This window comes from Notothenia rossii, assembly GCF_949606895.1.
Source record: "Notothenia rossii genome assembly, chromosome: 5".
NCBI lineage: Eukaryota > Metazoa > Chordata > Actinopteri > Perciformes > Nototheniidae > Notothenia > Notothenia rossii.
Genome location: NC_136903.1, coordinates 50824676 through 50840028, shown reverse-complemented (window position 1 = coordinate 50840028; position 15353 = coordinate 50824676). Strand labels below are relative to the sequence as shown.

The window sequence follows — 15353 nt, the reverse complement described above, 5'->3', positions numbered from 1 at the left end:
TTTATTTTATGTTAATGAAAAAAAAACCATAATTAATGCATTTAAACAAACTACTTAGTAGATTAACTACTTCATTCAAAAGTTTACAGTAATTCTGGATAATAAAATGGAAAAAGTAAATGGGGTGCTCTCTTTTCCTCTCCCTCTCCTGACAGCCCGTCAGTCTCGTGCAGCTCGCTGAACCTGTAATAAGTGACCCGACAGTATAGAATAAACATATTTACAGCTAGTTAAGCTAGTTCCAGAGTAGATAAACTAGCTAAGTGTGTTAGGTCTAACTCTTGTGTATTTTGCTCTGCTCAACGGTCCGTCACAGCGGGGGAGCTGATCATGCAGAGCTGCGTGTTCTCTGTCAGCAGCAGCTGATCTGATCTCTGATCTCTCTCTCGCGTCCGGTTATACTTCACTCGCGTTTATGTCCAAATCTATCAGATCTAGCTAGTTATAGTTAATGATATGACTGCCTGCTTATCAAATTACCTAAACAATAAGTGTTGCTTAGCAACGGCGTGTGGCCGCAAAGTATAGCTCATGCATTATGCATCTAGGCCTATGTTTATATCATAGACTATATAGAAACCATATCCGGTTTATATGAGGGGTCAAAATCCCATGCTCATAAAATCCTCATATTTTTTTCTCTTCATTCCCCACGCCCCAAAAATAAATAAATATACCAATTTTAGGAAAAGTAACAAAGTTTGAGCAGTGTGGGTTTTATGTTAATAGAGTTACACATATTTCAAAACGCGAAGTGTAATAACTGCAGTTGCCTCATGTCAGAATGACAAAGGACCTCAGTGAAGCACAAGCCCGTATTTCTCACTAAATTGTAAGTACAACTTATTAAAAAGATCAGTTCAATGCAACTAATGTCGTCTTAGTGTTATTGCATGATGTTGAAATTGGTTTGCCATGAATTCAGAGATGGGTTTCAAACATTTGAAATGTAGCATTTAAGTGTTTCTCAGTTACAAGGTTGTTGTTTCAATAAATCAGACACTGATGGTGCAGCGTTGTACCTCTTTATATAGGCATTTTGTCCCTAACAAATTGTTTTTGCGCTGCTCAGGGGGTACTTGGCTGCTTTTTTTTTTCAAAGGGGGTACATTATTGAAAAAAGTTTGAGAACCACTGCTCTAGATCATTCCACCCTTGCACACTTCAGGCAGAAACGCCTCTGCTTAGCATGCTTCGAGCCAAACCACATCAAGAAGAACTGTCCTAACCGTCAGGCTGGCCGAGGTTCTCCGGCTTTCCCGCCACAGAATTCTCAACCTTTAAACTAACTGGCCCGCTTTTAGTGAGGGAATGTGTGGGAAACAGAGAAGAAACCCTCAACAGTGGTGATATTGAAACTCATTATATAAAAGCATGCGCAGCAGCACCAGCTGATGCTAAGGTAATAGTGCAAAATACACAGAGAGTGGGCCCTTTTGATTAGTTGTTTTACACCCCTGTTAGCATTAACAACACATTTCAGGTGCAGGGGATGCTTTACTCTGGTTCCATGGCTTGTACTCTCATCGAGCAGGCAGTGCAGAAGATGTTGAGTGAGCTCTCAGAATACATTCCTTTGACTCAAGAGATTGTGCTAATAGGCTGTGGAGGGACACTTAGCAAACCCAAGTGTATGTACGAAGTGGAAATGAAACTGTATGGGGAGAGCTGTATCGTACCTGTCCTTGTGGTGCCTGGCCAACGAGACGACTTAATCATAGGCACAAATGTCATGAGATTTCAACCCAGTCTCACGGCATTTCGTGTTCACCAACACGATTTTTAATCTATTGATTCGTGTTCACCAACTCGATTTTCCCCTTTTTTTCGTGTTGCACAGCACGATTTTAAAAGCAATGTATTTCTATTGGTAGTCTTTCCACTTTTTTTTCGTGTTGCACAGCACGATTTTAAAAGCAATGTATTTCTGTTGGTAGTCTCACGGCATTAGGTGTTATAGGAAGACCGGGAGCTGTGTGGTTCATAAAAACATGTTCTTACTCAATATCAAGCCACGATTATTGCTTTTATTTAAAATCGTATCATTTCGGACTTTTGTTGCTGTCTGTGAGGAAAATAAATGGGGCTCATTTTTCCTTCTAATTTGTTATTCTTTTCAAAATAACACACTGTTATTTAGTCAACAATAACACACAATTATCCTTGTTTTTATTTATTTGTTTAATTCTATAATCTCTGGCTTTTTTGCCGTCCTTCAGGAACTGAATTTGAAAATAAAGATAATCGGAAACAGACGTAGGCCTATAAGGGACATTTCGAGCATCATCGAGTTTAGGATGGCCGAAGACACTACACTACCCATAATCCCCAGCTATCGTTTAGGACTACAGTCCCCGTGATTAAACTTCAAGTCGGGATTGGATGTTGGAGTGGCAGTGCGCCAAGGTTACGGAATCGAAACTGGATCGAACGTCGCCCCCCCCCAACAATTAGAAGTTGTCAGTATTAAACACCAATTATTAACCAATTAAAATGAACCGATTAAACATCTCTCTGACACAGTTTAAACGCATTTCAAGTGGAAGAATTGTTTGTGTCTCCTCTTCGTGTCTCGGGAAGCTGTATTATTTTCAAAACATTAAAAAATTAAAAAAGTTGTTTTAACCATAACGGGTACTTTACACAACATTGAGTCAAACTTATCCTTGTTTTAATCCTTGTTTTATTTATGTTAAATTGTTGTTGTCCGTTAATTTTCCATTTGATTTATTTTGGTTTAAGATATCATTATTTTTTATTTATTATTATTATGTTAGATATTTAAGCTTTTCTGCATTTTATAAGGCAATATATACTTCTTTGTTTTTGTCCGTAGGCTACTTTGGTTATTAAAGAGTTATCGTGTCAAAATATAGGAAATGTATTAATATTTTATTGTATAATCGGTACAGGAAATTACATCATTCAGAGCACCACCTATTGGCCAAAGACGCTGCCACCAGCATTGCGATCCATCCTCTGACAAAGTAAGTTGGGTCACTAAAGTCTGATACATGTTTTGCTTAGATTTAATAATCAGGGCTTTTTTTTAAGCCTTTACTTAACACGTAAATGAACTCAGTCTGTCTAAAGTAGTTAAACCGTCACAATTTGCATTTTAAAAAGTTAGTTTCACTACATAATTCACTTTTTCTGTTCTCTCCTGCAGCTCCTGTACCCACACCACAAACCCATACAATGATCTACACCATCATAAAACCAACGGCACTTTTAAGAGCCAAACTCAACCTATCTCCCTATCTAGCTCTCTTATATCTATCATCTATTTCTTTATTCACCCTTCTATCTATGCTGTGTACTTCTCTACTTTCCTGTGTTTGTCAGTCTGTCTGTTTGTTTGTAATCCCGTGTTAATCATGCCAGGTGGGTCTACAAAAAAGACATGTCCCTTCTGTCAGAACATTTTATTTTGTGCACAGAAGATCTGTGGACATTGCCTTAAGGAGCAGCCAAAAAAGCCGCGCCTTGAGAAGAAGCTCAAGAGGTTTGATGAGAAGCGAGGGGGTTGGGTGTCAGGGCGGAAGAAGAACCACAACATTGCTTCCATCAAGGATGAAGCCATTGTCTTGGTATGTACACTTTTTACTGTATGTTAAGGCCCGGACACACCAAGCTGACACCAAAGAACCGACACAGACGACCCTGACTGTTTGCCAATATATTGGGCCAGGATCAAGTTGAATGTTGTTTTTATATACTTTTATTTTTTAATGATGTTTGTATCTTATTAACCAATATACACTTTGATATCAACTTCAAATATAGATATTATTGCAAAGGTATTATTTAATATTCTCTTTTCTTTCAATTTTAAAACTACTCTTATCTTAACTTTCACAGCCAAGGGACACTATTTTAATTTAACTACACATTTAAATAAACAGAGCACTTCCTTCACTTCCATGTTGTGTTCCATTCTTGCTTATGTACACACTTCAGTGTTTCCCCTAGGTTTACTGCCTTGGCAGGGTGCTGCTCGAAAACAAATGTCGGGGCGCCCACATTTTTGTTATCCTCTGGAGCAGAGAGGAGCTGTGAATTATTGTTATCGATATCGTACAGTAACAAATGTATTTGGACATTAAAAAGTAATACAGTACAGTGTTACACTATACTGTATTACTTTAATTTAAACTGTATTCCCTTCTTATCATGTTGTCTACACTTCTTCCTTTCATTGATACATTTAAATCACCTGACTACAGCATATAACATACCTGCTGCAACCCTGTGCTGCTGCTGCTTCTCTCTGCCTCATCCTCTATTGCTGGAGGCAGCTCCACCTCGTCTGATCTCTGATATGAAAGCAATCGTGTTATGATCATATTGAGCTATTGGTGTTAGTGTAACATTAAACAAGCAGTCTACTTGTCATACATTGCTGACGATACATTTTAAGTGGCAATTTGTTGAGTCACTGCCGCTAAATGCCGGTAGCATCAAGCTAGCAAGTCCTGCATTAGCCTCACATCAACAGGTGTAGACAGAACATCCAATTATCCTGAGTTAATTTACTGAATAAACCAACTCACATCTCAATACTGTAGTTCAAAACCGGGTTACCTGCTCCATCTGTGAGCTATTTTTAGAATGCGTTCGCGCGCGTCCACCTGGGCAGGCTGTGTGTGTCCTTCTCCCGTGACGATAACGGCTTGCGGTTAAAAAAGAATAATAAACGAATTTGAAACTTGGGGGGGACACAAACGGGCAGACAGCAGAGCTCGTGCCAATAAAGCAGATTTGTTTGACTTTTTTACACTTTGTTGTTCTCTTCCTTTCCTCCGCTCTTGTCTCTGATTGTGAGCGCGAGTGTGTGCATTCGTGTGTGTGTGTGTGTGTGTGTGTGTGTGTGTGTGTGTGTGTGTGTGTGAGCCCCGCCCTTCAGAAACAGAGCGGAGGGAGAATGTGAATACGCAAAGCAGTGTACACTGAAACATGAACACATTGGATAAATAACATGGCGTTTAGTTTATTTAATAAAAGAGCACATGTTCAATGGGAAAAGTGACCGTAGATAGATGACTTCAGTAGAAATTTGGTGCTATATATATTTTTTTTTTTTAAATAAAAAACAAAATAAAAACACCTTGAATTTCAGGCAGGGCGCGGGGCTCCGTTGGCAGGGCGCAGCGCCCCGCCAAGACAATGGTAGGGGAAACACTGCACTTTTAGACCTTAAAGGTAGGGTATGTAAGTTTGACAAACCGGCTCGAGATCGCTAAAATTTGAAAATACGCAACCGGAGAAAATCTGCCACTTCCTTATAGAGCCCCTCCTCCAACACACACGAACGCGCACATGACCAATGAGGGCACGAGATAAGTTTGTGCACAGATGGAAGGCTGACAGGCAGGTAGGCGATCCAGTTACTTTAGCCGGGCCGGCTCAGATGATTGGTCGTGCTTTTTACAGTATTACGGCTTCCACAGATGACATTTTTTTATGGATTTTTTGTCAAAGCACTTAAGATATTAATTGCTATCGGGATGTTAAGAGCATTCCATGGAATATAACAAAATGTGTATCTCGAGCCGGTTTCTCAAACTTACCTACCCCACCTTTAATAAGACTACATAATTGTATGTTACCACTCTATATTACTCTTACGACTGCAGCCACAACATACGGGAACGTTTTACATCGTAGCACGCAATTTCAATTTCAACAGTGTCAAGCTATGCTTGGATTGTGTTACATTTTTAATAATGCAATAGTCATTGTAAGTGTTAAGTGTTAATTGTTGAGTGGTCACACATTTGTATCTTATTGTACTTTAATTTTAAGATTATCAGGGTTTGAACTGGGACTCAGGATACTGATTTATTTGTATTTTGTGTTTGTCTATAAAATATTTTCTGCTTCTACTGTGTAACCCTTCCTGGTAAATACATGATTCTGCAAAAGCTTAACTCAGCATCTAGGTTTATGAATGACATACAACTAGATGCTGTCATCAGTAATGTTATAGTTGTAGTTATATAGTTATTGTTGATGTTTCCTTTCCATTTCTTTAAACAGTAAATATATTATTTTGTCATTATAGCTTGAGAAACTCCATGCCATTGGCTTTAAACCAGTGCTGCTTCTTGGCAAGGAGACCAGGAAGAAGGACGTCAAATGTGAAATCCTAACCCCTCGCTGCACACTGACCGCCTATGCCCAGGATTACCTTGACAAGATAGGCACTTTTTATGAGTACCTTTGTGAAGGTGAGATGCTTGCACTACAGGACTGTCTCAGAAAATTAGAATATTGTGATAAAGTTCTTTATTTTCTGTAATGCAATTAAAAAAACAAAAATGTCATACATTCTGGATTCATTACAAATCAACTGAAATATTGCAAGCCTTTTATTATTTTAATATTGCTGATTATGGCATACAGCTTAAGAAAACTCAAATATCCTATCTCTAAATATTAGAATATCATGAAAAAGTATACTAGTAGGGTGTTCAACGAATCACTTGAATCGTCTAATTAACTCGAAACACCTGCAAGGGTTTCCTGAGCCTTGAAAAACACTCAGCTTGGTTCAGTAAACTAAATCACAAGTATGGGGAAGACTGCTGATCTGACTGCTGTCCAGAGGACCGTCATTGACACCCTCCATCAGGAGGGTAAGACACAAAAAGAAATTTCTCAAAGAGCAAGCTGTTCACAGAGTGCAGTTTCAAAGCACATCCACAAAAAGTCTGTTGGAAGGGGGAAATGTGGCAGGAAACGCTGCACAACCAAGAGAGATGACCGCAGCCTTAACAGCATTGTGAAGAAGAGTCGCTTCCAGAATTTGGGGGAGCTTCAAAGACAGTGGACTGAAGCTGGAGTCCAGGTATCAAAAGTCACTGTTCACAGACGTGTCCGGGAAATGGGCTACAATAGCCGTATTCCCATGGTCAAGCCACTTCTGAACTCAAGACAACGGAAGAGGCGTCTGACTTGGGCTAAGGAAAAGAAGCACTGGACAGTTGCACAGTGGTCCAAAGTCCTCTTTTCAGACGAAAGCAAGTTTTGTATTTCATTTGGAAGTCAAGGCGCCAGAGTCTGGAGAAAGGCTGGAGAGGAGCAAAATCCAAGTTGCTTGAAATCCAGTGTGAAGTTCCCACAGTCAGCGATGGTTTGGGGAGCCATGTCAGCTGCTGGTGTTGGTCCACTGTGTTTCATCAAGCCCAAAGTAAATGCAGCTGTGTACCAAGAGATTTTAGAGCACTACATGCTTCCGTCTGCTGAAAAGCTCTATGGAGATGAGGAATTCATTTTCCAGCATGATCTGGCACCTGCCCACAGTGCCAAAACCACCAGTAACTGGTGTACTGACCATGGCATTACTGTCCTCGATTGGCCTGCAAATTCCCCTGACCTGAACCCCATAGAGAATATGTGGGGTATTGTGAAGAAGAAGCTGAAAGACACCAGACCCAACAATGCTAATGAGCTAAAGGCCGCTATTGAAGCATCCTGGGCATCCATAACACCTCAGCAATGCCACAGGCTGATTGCCTCCATGCCACGCCGCATTGATGCAGTAATCCGTGCAAAAGGATTCCCAACCAAGTACTGAGTGCATTAATGGACATTTTCAAATGTTTGATTGTGTTTTGCTGTTATAAATCTTTTTTTTTTACTTGGTCTGAGGAACTATTCTAATTTTTTGAGATAGGATTTTTGAGTTTTCTTAAGCTGTATGCCATAATCAGCAATATTAAAATAATAAAAGGCTTGCAATATTTCAGTTGATTTGTAATGAATCCAGAATGTATGACTTTTTTTTTTTTTTTTTTTTTTTATTTCTTTTTTTTTAAATTGCATTACAGAAAATAAAGAACTTTATCACAATATTCTAATTTTCTGAGACAGTCCTGTATATCTTCACAGTGCACAGTATTGTGTCCACAAAATGTTTGTATCAATGGAGAGCTTAACATTTCCTTATAACCAACACAGTTATATGGAATGAGTTTGGATCAACTCATTTATTAAAGTCAGTTAAGTTAACAACAACTTACAGCGACTGTTTTCAATCCATCCAAATCTTGTGGGACAACAACTTGATCCAGTATTTATCCTTTGATACAGCCAGAAAGCAGTCATTCGAGCCATTTATTTGGGTTTGGCAAACTATATTTCTGTGAGACAACTAACACACATCCTTTCTACCTGTTAACTGTCACTATTTTTAGCTGCAAAGTATTACAAAAGTTGAAAGTAATTAATATTTAGGGTTATGGACAACGTTTGACTGTTTATTATTTTAGCAAACTACATACAATAAATACATTTTTAAACACTTAGTATGTAGCCTAATGAGACATGGCTTACTCTGCAGAGGGGACTTGTGGACATTTAACTGTTATTTATCAGGAAATAGTTAGGCAAGTTTACGTGAATTTGAAAAAACATTTTGGGGTATTGTGCTACCACTTGCGCATTCATTGTATACAAATTGAAAGTTGTAAAGTTGTTAATGTCAAGGTAGTTAGGTTTGATGACTGAAATGTATGTTTAGGCTTGAGCCATCTCTTAAGCAATTTCCTTTTAGCAAACCGTTCCTAAACGGTTTCCTTTATCAACGCCCAAAAGGGAGAAATATTTTGAGGTTAATGGTAAGAGCACAATACATGAAGACGATCCCAGTTGACCACATATTCAGTTTGGCAGTTCTGTATTAAGCTCATGTTTCTCGGGTTGTAAAAAAAAAGCAGTTATCCGGTGCATCCAGAGGTCCCTTTAAATTACATTTATGTTTTTATCCAAAGCGACTTGCTACTTATTTGATTGCACTTATGCAAAACACATTTGCGTCAGTCTCATAAATTCTGAACAAAATGTGTGGATGTAAATAATGTAAGGGAACATACATGCACACGTCTATATGTTGTCTACCGACAAATTGACATGTCACATCACATGGAATGTAGACACAAATCTAAAGAATAATATTGCAAAAACAAAACCATAAATGGTTGACTGGATAAATACCACTATTTCTCTGCTATTAACTTTGACTGCACACAGTCCTATGACATGACGAGTATATTTTTGACCCTGTCTGGAAACATACCTTAAGCACGCTGTATTTCTTATTTCTAGATATATGAGTTAACCTCTTTGTCTTAAGCAAGTCAAGACCAACATTTGTTTAACTTGCACAGGTTGGACACAGGACTCCACTGGCCAGGGGGTTGCGGAAGATCCTGAGGAAGAGACAGTCACGCTGAACCTCACACCCTGTGACCCATCTGAACCAGAAAACAACTGGCAGGAGGCAGGGACCACAGAGAGCCAGGTGCCAGAGACAAGCACCGTGCAGGTGGAGGTGCTGAAGACAACCCTCGTGAAGCAGTGCACCATCATAGAGGTGGGGCAGGAGGAGCAGCCCCAGCGGGATGATGTGAGACAGGCTACCACCACGGAGGGGCCAGGTAATAAAATAGATAGATAGAATCTGAGGGATGAAACCCTCTTTAATGGTCACACATGCAGAGCACACAGCACACACAGTGACATTTGTTCTCTAAGATTTGCAGCTTTTATATTTATAAAAGTCAAGAGTGTTTTCCGATATTTTCCTAAAAAATTATTGTAGGTAACTTGTTGACAAGTCATGCTTCTACAATATCTCAAAACACCTAATTGCACTTCTTGCATTTTTGGGAATAATGATTGTTCCAATAGGTAAATAATAATAACAATAGCTTAATCTAAATAACAATTTTTTCACCTACAACTTCATAAATATGAAAGGAAAATGGGATACTTGTCACAGTCCAAACTGTGTCCCTGTTTGTTCCCCTGTGTGTGTGTGTGTGTGTGTGTGTGTGTGTGTGTGTGTGTGTGTGTGTGTGTGTGGAGAGGGTGTGGTGTCCCTTGCAGGCAGCAGCCTGATTGCTCTCACCTGGCCGTCCGACTCAGCTGTCCCTCATAATCTAATCAGGACACAGCTTATCTACTCCAGTCTCCCAGCAACTCACCACCAGATTGTTTTCTACACCAGTGGTATTACATCCTCCTGGCTGCCCATTCAGTTATCCTGTCTGCGTGTAAATCCGTACTCTTTGTAACTAGTTTCTCTTGTGTTTCCAGTGCAATCCCTCGGCCATCATCCACCAGAGCTTCCAGCCAACCTGCCTGCTTCTTCCTGCATCCTACCTGCCTGCCTGGTAATCAGTCCAGCCTCTCACTGCCTACCTCCACTCCGGACCTCCATAATCACCAAACCTGCCTGAGTCTCCGAAACAATAAACCATTTAAACATCTTCAGTCATTGCCTGCGCCTGGGTCCTGTTTAAAACATAATCCTAACAATACTTGGGTATGTGTATATCCTTAGGTACTCGGATATAAATAAATATTAAACGTTTAGAAAAATACAGTCTTTCATTCCTGAACAGACATGTGGTTACTATATAGCTTTCAAAAAAGCCCTCAAAACGCACCTTTTCACCAAGGCTTTCCCCACTATATAGTTAGTTTGATAGGTTTATTTTATTTTATTTATTTTTTTCCGCTACTTGCTTGCCCCCCCCTCCCTGACCTGTCTGCCTCTTTTCCCCTACTCCCCCCCCCCCCCTGCCCGACTTGTGAAGCGACCTTGGGTTTCGTGAAAGGCGCTATATAAATATTATGTATTATTATTATTATTATTATTATTATATGGTTATACCTGTTTCACACAAAAATGCAAAGCAACAGCAGGCTTACTTTACATTTGATAAATCACAAAATAAAACTCCTATGTGATTTGGTTTACACACAGAAAGGGTCTTAAATTGTAGCATTGGGCAGTAGGTCGATTACATCAAAATGATTTGGGTCATGTCCATATATTGTACGAGAGGTTGATATCATTAATATTGTGGTCTACCTAAAGCAATCCCTGACCATAGGGGTAAACTTCGAAGCAATTCATGCAACAACGTCATGCAGCATATTTAAACTTTATACTCAAGAACTGCATTCAGATACGACACTGTCCCATAATGAACATACGGGGAATAAACGTAGGTTTTTGAATCAAAGTTAAATTCATTTAACGTTACAGCACAACATGTTAATATTTATCAAACTATTCCTTACACATAAAGTATGGAGTCAATTATATAGGCAAGACAACAAAACACCTAGACTTCATAGATCAACCTCAATTAAATCGCAATAACAAAAAAATATCTGTACCTAACACCTATTGCATCATGTGATGCTGCATTTGTGGGATGTATTTTGAAACTTGAGTTTAAGCTCAACTTGGTGTACTGTATGTATATAGTAATATTTCTTCTTCAACCCACAGCTGTCAGGACAGGGTCCGTGAGGGACACAGTACTTGGTCCTAGACGCAAAAAGAAAAAGTCAGGTATATTAACAGTATTAAGTATTTTGACTGATTATAAACATTTGCATGAGTCGAATTGATTGGTATTCTAATAAATCTATCGACATGTACTTTAGCAAAGTGCATGTAAACGCAGTGATTGATGCTTCTTCAGTGAGTTAACAATGCTATATTGTGACTAATAACTATAACTGATACATTATCCAAAAATCCAAAGGGCTTTAATTGTCTAATTAGACTAAAATACATACAGTCATAGTTGATAAGGTGATGATGAGAATGCTAGGCAGTAAAGGAAGCAGCAGTGCAGTATTTTCTTTGGTCATCTCAGGCTCAGCAGTGGTATGGTCATTCAAACAAGCATCCCATGTTAGGACTGAGAGCAGCTTGGTTCCATTTCAATGATGTATACAGTAACTTTTGACCAGTGATAACAGTGTGGTCACTTTTCATCGTGCAAGTCTGGTTGCTACTTAAGTGTTCATTGTTGTATTTATTTTATTTCTAATATGACTAATACTGTATGTGGAACCTGCTTTGATGTTCACAGATTGCTCCTACCACACTCGCCTAGAAACTTTCCCCATCAGGAGTGTAATAAAAGAAAGAATGAGAAAGGTTAGACGGGAATAAAAGTAATGCATAGGGTGTGCTTTATGATTTACAAACTTCCAACACAATTGTTTGCTAAATAGCTAATATGCGTTTGGTCTTTCCGAAATTAGAGATTTGTTTTCTTCTCTTGATAGGGAAAAGCAGAAATGTTGGTGAGTGGGAGCCCTGTCCAGTATGGTATATATCTTCCAGTTACTTGGCTTCATGTCATCTGATGTAGTCCCATGTTGGAGAACAAACACATGATATTTAACAAATGCAAAACATCCAAATCTACCACCAGTCCTCTTATATATTTCACTGCTGTAATTCTGAAGCAGCTGAAGTAGTGTAGGAACAAATGATTGTTTAACTTCATTGTTGTTAATGTATGTGTTTTAGTTTGTTTTTATTGTTTGTTAGAACATTTGTTTTCATTTCTATGTTCACTTTTTCTAAATGGTAAATGAAACATTTACATATATAAATTGAGTTATAAGATGTTTGCTTCACACATGGTTTATGCTTTTCGGAAAGACGAAACCAGTAACTGTAACTAACATTATTCCATTCTGTTTTCAGTGGCAAGGAGTGCGCTCATTCCTGGCAGCCGAAGAATTCTCCGGGATAATGCATACAAATAAAATCTGTTATTTGAACACCAGTTTTGTTTTTGCACGTTAGTTCTCTTGTTTATATGCTCCATTTGAGTCATATTTAATATGTTTCTATTAGAAATAAGATGAAAACCTCCACCAAAATGCATTTGACTTTTTAGGAAATTACAGTTGAAATACTACATGAATTCATTGTCAGGGATAGGAACACCATAACCTATTTTAAGCATATTCATGTGTGAAATCTGGTACTTTGCCATCCACTGCCTTATCTAATTTGGTTAACTTCCGAAGTATAACGCTTTGGAGGTAGGCTTGCATATAAAGCGTCTTGGGTTTCAGAAAAGCGCTCTAAAAATAAAATGTATTATTATATCATTTAATTATAGGCCTAATTAAAATGATCCTGATCTGGATCACTGGTTTTGCTACTACATTTGAAAGCTTTTGGGGACAAATGCTTGAGATATTAAAATGGTAGTGATAACTTTGAATTTTCTTTTTCACTTATTGAAAACCACAACTCGAGTATCAGGATGGTCTTTATCTGGAAAGTTATCCACATCTCATCACCACGTTGTCACGTCACAGATACGGTACCCGAACTCAGATCGCCACCCAAACGATACTGCCGTTGCTAAGGAGGCAAAAGTGCAAATTTGTATTTTATATTTTTTTAAACACAGGGTTTGGTTTCGGATCGTGCCCGATTGACGGATTTCTGAAAGGGAATGGAGCCTATACGGCCGTCAACGCAAGACAAGTCGAACGAGTCCACGCACACACGCCGGAAGAACTACAAATATGTCAGCTCTGTGTACTTCGTAACGATTGTTGGGCGCGTATCTAATGGGAATTATAGTTTGTAGCACTGCTCTCATATCATTTCAATGGGTTAACTTTCTATTCTTCTGTGTTTTTGTATGTTTTGAGCTGAGGTGCCAACTCAACATACAATGTTGATGAAATTAATGAAATTTGGTGATGATTCATGGTTTTTGTGTTAATCTTATAGCAGTTAAAACAGGACCGGTCAAATTTGACCGCAAACACCAAAGTAAGGGGGGGAAACGAATACAATAGGAGGGTTTTAATGCAACCATCAGTGCATGATATTAAGGATTTTGGGAGATGGCCCTATGGGCCATCTAAGCTAATTTACAGATGGCCCTGAGCCCAATAGAGATTGCCCTGAAAGATGTGCACGGACGAAATGACACACGAAGGGTTTGGAGGGCCTCCCCCTAGAACATTTAGATTTTTGCAGGCCTTAGATGCTGTCTGGTGCATTCTCTAGACTGAATTATAAGATGAACCACGACAATATTATATTGTACAATTTCAATGTTATTCTTCATTTAACTTGTTTGTTTGTTCTTGTTTGTGTTTGCTCTCTTGCATGTCCTGCATAGCTATAAGAAATACTTAAGTTGTTGGTCAAGACACTTTCCATCTGATGAAGGCAAATGCCTTCCCAGATGTAAAAAAGTAGAAAACATTACATTCAGTTGTAACTGCCAAAACAAACATTATTTACACTATTATGGCCCCTGTTAAAAATGTTTGTAATGTTATCTACTGTAAGTTGGTGGAACGAATGCCTCCTCATCCGGAAGCTGACCGAGCAGACCCGAGCAGCAGTCGAGAGGAGCCGAGCGCATCCGCAAAGCACACAAAACGGCGACGTCAGAGTTCCCGTTAGCCGGCAAATCTAAATCTCTTCGGTCAAAATAATTTCCCTTTAGCGCAATACCGCTTCAGTTGCGCCACTTATGTGACAGACAAGAATAGTCAATTCTAATGTCTAACACTTAATGTGGAGAAGAGTTCCCGTTAGCCGGCAAATCTAAATCTCTTCGGTCAAAATAATTTCCCATAAGCGCAATACCGCTTCAGTTGCGCCACTTATGTGACAGACAAGAATAGTCAATTCTAATGTCCAACACTTAATGTGGAGAAAGAGATGTGCTGTATGGGTTGATTGTGCGTTGATCTGTTGTTAATCCCTCGGGGTTCCGGTGGGCATGTAAACAAATGCATAATCCTGCGCTATACTGTGTGGCCTCACCCAGTTGCATAGCGATGCTTATTGTTTAGGTGTCTTTTAATAAGCAGGTAGTCATATCATTAGCTAGACAGGGCTCGACATTAAGGACTGCCCGATGGCCCGGGGCCATCTAGTATTTAGCTCGGGCAATGAAGCCTCACCTGCTGGTTGCCCGATCGGGCAATCTATTATGCCAGTATCATGCAGCTCGCGGATCCACTAATGAGTGACCCGACAGTAAAACTAAACATATCTATAACTAGTTTAGGTAGTTTGAGAGGTAATTAAAATAGCTACGAGTGATATTCTAACCTGAAGTGTGTGTTTTGTCCGCTCACCGCTGCACGTGATCATGCAGAGCTGCGTGTCGACTCGTCAGCCAACCCAGTCTCATGGCATTTCGTGTTCACCAACACGATTTTTAATCTATTGATTCATGTTCACCAACACGATTTCCCCCTTGTTTTCGTGTTGCACAGCACGATTTTAAAAGCAATGTATTTCTACTGGTAATGTGTTTCGTGCCTGCAGCATGTCTCTTTCTCCGGTCGGGTCGTGGAAGACCGGAAGCTTTGTGGTTCATAAAAACATGTTCTTACTCAATATCAAGCCACAATGATTGCTTTTATTTTAAATCGTATAATTTCTGACTTTTGTTTCCGTCTGTGAGGAAATCAAATGGGGCTCAGAGCCTCAGAATACTGAAATCTTTATTTTTAAATCTTTTTTTCCTTCTAATTTGTTA

At 39.2% G+C, this 15353-nt stretch overlaps 2 protein-coding genes across 3 annotated transcripts in view; both read left to right on the top strand.

Annotated features, from left to right (window-relative positions):
• The window catches only part of LOC307039101 (zinc finger MYM-type protein 1-like), a 48944-nt gene that overhangs the window by 14572 nt on the left and 19019 nt on the right, over positions 1-15353 (top strand). The gene's annotated exons all lie outside the window — the stretch shown is intronic.
• LOC307039717 (uncharacterized protein) lies at positions 838-13671 on the top strand. 2 transcript variants are annotated; one of them, XM_079682056.1, is made up of 8 exons: positions 838-2987; positions 3170-3590; positions 6065-6230; positions 9171-9440; positions 11309-11371; positions 11901-11968; positions 12100-12142; positions 12527-13671. In XM_079682056.1, the coding sequence occupies exons 2-8, from the start codon at positions 3378-3380 to the stop codon at positions 12586-12588; spliced, it is 885 nt and encodes a 294-aa protein (XP_079538182.1). In that variant the 5' UTR covers positions 838-2987; positions 3170-3377; the 3' UTR covers positions 12589-13671. The 2 variants fall into 2 exon arrangements, with proteins under 2 accessions (XP_079538182.1, XP_079538181.1); XM_079682055.1 differs by having other exon boundaries at positions 838-3590.

Excerpts from the sequence above, each read along its gene's own strand:
- LOC307039717 (XM_079682056.1), top strand. The coding sequence starts at position 3,378 with ATGCCAGGTGGGTCTACAAAAAAGACATGTCCCTTCTGTCAGAACATT. Across the intron at positions 3,591-6,064 it reads AGGATGAAGCCATTGTCTTG|CTTGAGAAACTCCATGCCAT; the intron begins GTATGTACACTT and ends TTGTCATTATAG. Across the intron at positions 11,969-12,099 it reads TAAAAGAAAGAATGAGAAAG|GGAAAAGCAGAAATGTTGGT; the intron begins GTTAGACGGGAA and ends TTCTCTTGATAG.